This window comes from Diaphorina citri, unplaced genomic scaffold, assembly GCF_000475195.1.
Source record: "Diaphorina citri unplaced genomic scaffold, Diaci psyllid genome assembly version 1.1 scaffold8146, whole genome shotgun sequence".
NCBI lineage: Eukaryota > Metazoa > Arthropoda > Insecta > Hemiptera > Psyllidae > Diaphorina > Diaphorina citri.
In genome coordinates, this window is record NW_007385522.1 from 1 (window position 1) to 3,083 (window position 3,083).

A 3,083-nucleotide genomic window follows, 5' to 3' on the forward strand; every position below is an offset into this window, starting at 1 on the left:
GACAAGATAGGAGAAAGCCAGCCGTTCCAAGAACGAACCTGATCTGTTTAGATCGAAGTTCAGCTTGGGCGGGAATCGAACTCGTAACGTGACGCTTACCAGGCAGACACACTAACTTTGAAGCTAACTAGACTGGGACAAAAATATTTTTATGTTTTAAAACGATAAATCAAGTGATGACAAGAAAAATCAGAAGATACGAGATCAGCAAAATCATACATAATTTAAATCTTACAACAACTCTCTCTCTTCAGGAACAATTAAGACATTTGGAATTTATTAGCTTTGCCTAATGCCTAAGCAACTAGGTATCAGCCATTAGATTTATCTACATAGGTGGGCATTAGATGTACATAGGTATTAGATTTAATTGTTTTATTTTTATTAGATTGTTTTAAATTTAGATTATAACATTGGTAGGTACCTCAAGTGTGATTTGTGATTTTAACACACTCACTGCTGTCGTGAAATTATCTAGGTAATTTTAATAATTTGATGTGCGTTCCCCAAGGAAGACAATACTTTTGGTGACGTACCTACCCAACTATTGATTAAAGCTTATTGGTCGATGTACCTGGTACCTACCCAATATGGTTAGCCATTTTTCTTTTGGGGCCATATTTCGCAATTTTTCCACGTGACAGCAACTAAAATGGATTAGAGGTTTTTCTTCTGCATTATTACCCCTTATACGAGGTAGATATTTGCGTTCTCATCACCTTAAAATACCCAACTTGATCTTTTTACTGCATAGGGTACATATACCTACATACCTACATATGCGGTAGTTTCACGATATTACCTAGTTTTACGATATTAGGTATTAAAACAGATAAAAATAAAAATATATTTCTATCAAGACAGTTTCGATTAGGAGATTTTTATTTTGGTGAGCTTTCTGGTATGTTATAGTTTCACTATAAATATTATGGGTGACCAGAGAATCACTCTCACTAATCGTATATCGTTATGGTTTTACAATATCGTTAAAGTTACAACTTATCAATTTCTAAACTTTCAGTTTCCATCAATGCGTTCGTTTGACAGATGTTCTGCATTGATGGAACATCATAATTAGTCAGTTTTAACTACCTTGTAATTGGTCAGATTTGAGAGCTGTACCAGCGTACTATTAAGTATTTGAAACTTTATAATAGGTAATTATAGGTTTCTTAATAAATAATTATGACATGTGTGTAGGTAATAGTGAGTATACCTACCTACTTGGGTATATGTGGGTAAGAACATTAAATAACAGAAGAAAAGGAAGGAATTTTTAATTATGTTAAGCATATTTAAATGCTTGTTACAAATATTACACCTAGATAAATTTTATGGCTTGACTTGGACTCGAACCACCAACCTCCAGATCCAAAGTCCAACGCATTAACAACTGCACCACTGAGGTTGGTTAAATAACAGAACAGTTCTTTAAATAAATACCTTCCCAGCTTATAGATTTGGATTATCCCTCCTAATATTTAGGTGGTGGACCACAACTTATTTACAGAGCATCAAAAAGTCATTGATTTTTGTCGTCTGCTAGGTTTCGAACCCGGGACCTCTTGCATGAGGTTCATGGTACCGTATCTAAATTGGTATCACAGTCCCGTGGTCTTTTCATAGATTCGCACGGGGATTACCTTCCTTTGTTTACGTCAAAGTTGTTTACTATTTTCCACGTCCAGTAGGTATGACGTTAAGAGTTGTTTACCCTTTAGATAACGTACGGTATACGAAATTTCATTTAATATTTTTATTAAATTTATCTTTGTAGGAAATTAATGTGTATTTCGAAACATATGTATCTAAACATACCTACCTTTTGTACATTTGCCCATAAATTAACTGGATTTACAATTTTTTACCTCATTTATAGTGCTAGGCTGAGACTGTCCCTTTACAGCTTCGAGTTTAAACTTAGACTTAGCTTTGTTTTGTCCAAACGTATGTTTCAGGTTTCAACGGCATCATTAGAGATGCTGACCACTGTGTAGAGATAGCCAGAGACATAGGATATCCCGTTATGATCAAAGCTTCAGCAGGGGGAGGTGGCAAAGGCATGCGGATAGCTAATAACGATCAGGAAGCCATGTAAGTTTGTGACAAGGACTCTGAAGGATTCAATCAAATAATTAGATCTGATGAGGGGTCATTCTCTACCGCCTAACCCAGTGTTCTCAAAATTGTTGCTACCGTGGCACACGTTTCAAGAGTCCAATCTTTCCGCGGGATATCTAGGGCGACCTCACAGCACACTAGAGTGTCGTGGCACACAGTTTGAGAGTGCTTTATTATTATGTGGTGAAATTCTCAAATTAGGATAAAATTCCATAAATGGGAATGAACCCAAGTCCTCCTGTTTACGAGTTGAGTGTTCCAGTACGCAACCACATACGCATTTATCCACAACGCAACCACAATCCATAATAGGCCCGAACGTGAAAGAGTATGAACAACATATAAAACTTTCTTGACTTGGCGAGGTGGTGCGCTACCACCCTCCTTAATGTATTTTCGATTTTGAGGGAAATTTATACATTTTCGGTATTTCGGTTCATAAGTTACGTGAAATCTCCTATGCTTTTGTTTCAGAGAAGGATTCAAGCTTTCGTCACAAGAAGCGGCTTCAAGTTTTGGAGATGACAGAATCCTAGTCGAGAAGTTCATCAAGAATCCAAGACACATAGAAATTCAGGTATTTTTTTTTTTTTTTAATAATAAAATTACCTATCTGTTTAGGTTGAGATTCGCCCCACTCTCTGAGGCTTAGGTTTAGGGATAACAGCCCCAAAAGATGGGTTAAGCTTGTACGAATCTAAAGTTCGTCCCTGGAGGAAGTCGAATCTTGGACCTAGCGCTTACAAAGCAGGCGGGTTACGTTCCAAGGTAAGTAGAATGGCAGGGATAATCCTGCTCTTTAAGAACAGTTGTTCTTTCCAAGATTCGTATAATGCTTCGCCTTTCACTGGGATTTCAACCAGCTCTTCGATTGTCCTCAAATGCTGACCGCTCCAAAAAAGTCAGCAGCACATGTTGTCCCAAAAGGTCACCCGTCCAGATACCAGCCATTTTGAACGTTA

The 3,083-nt window shown here is 37.3% G+C and overlaps 1 protein-coding gene across 1 annotated transcript; it reads left to right on the top strand.

Annotated features, from left to right (window-relative positions):
• Positions 1 to 1,945: 1,945 nt before the first annotated feature.
• Positions 1,946 to 2,698, top strand: LOC103522375 (propionyl-CoA carboxylase alpha chain, mitochondrial-like; the record flags this gene model as incomplete). Its single annotated transcript, XM_008487475.2, has 2 exons — positions 1,946 to 2,094; positions 2,596 to 2,698. Coding segments are annotated over exons 1-2 (171 nt in total), but the record flags the coding sequence as incomplete, so codon positions are not given.
• Between the last annotated feature and the right edge of the window lie 385 nt (positions 2,699 to 3,083).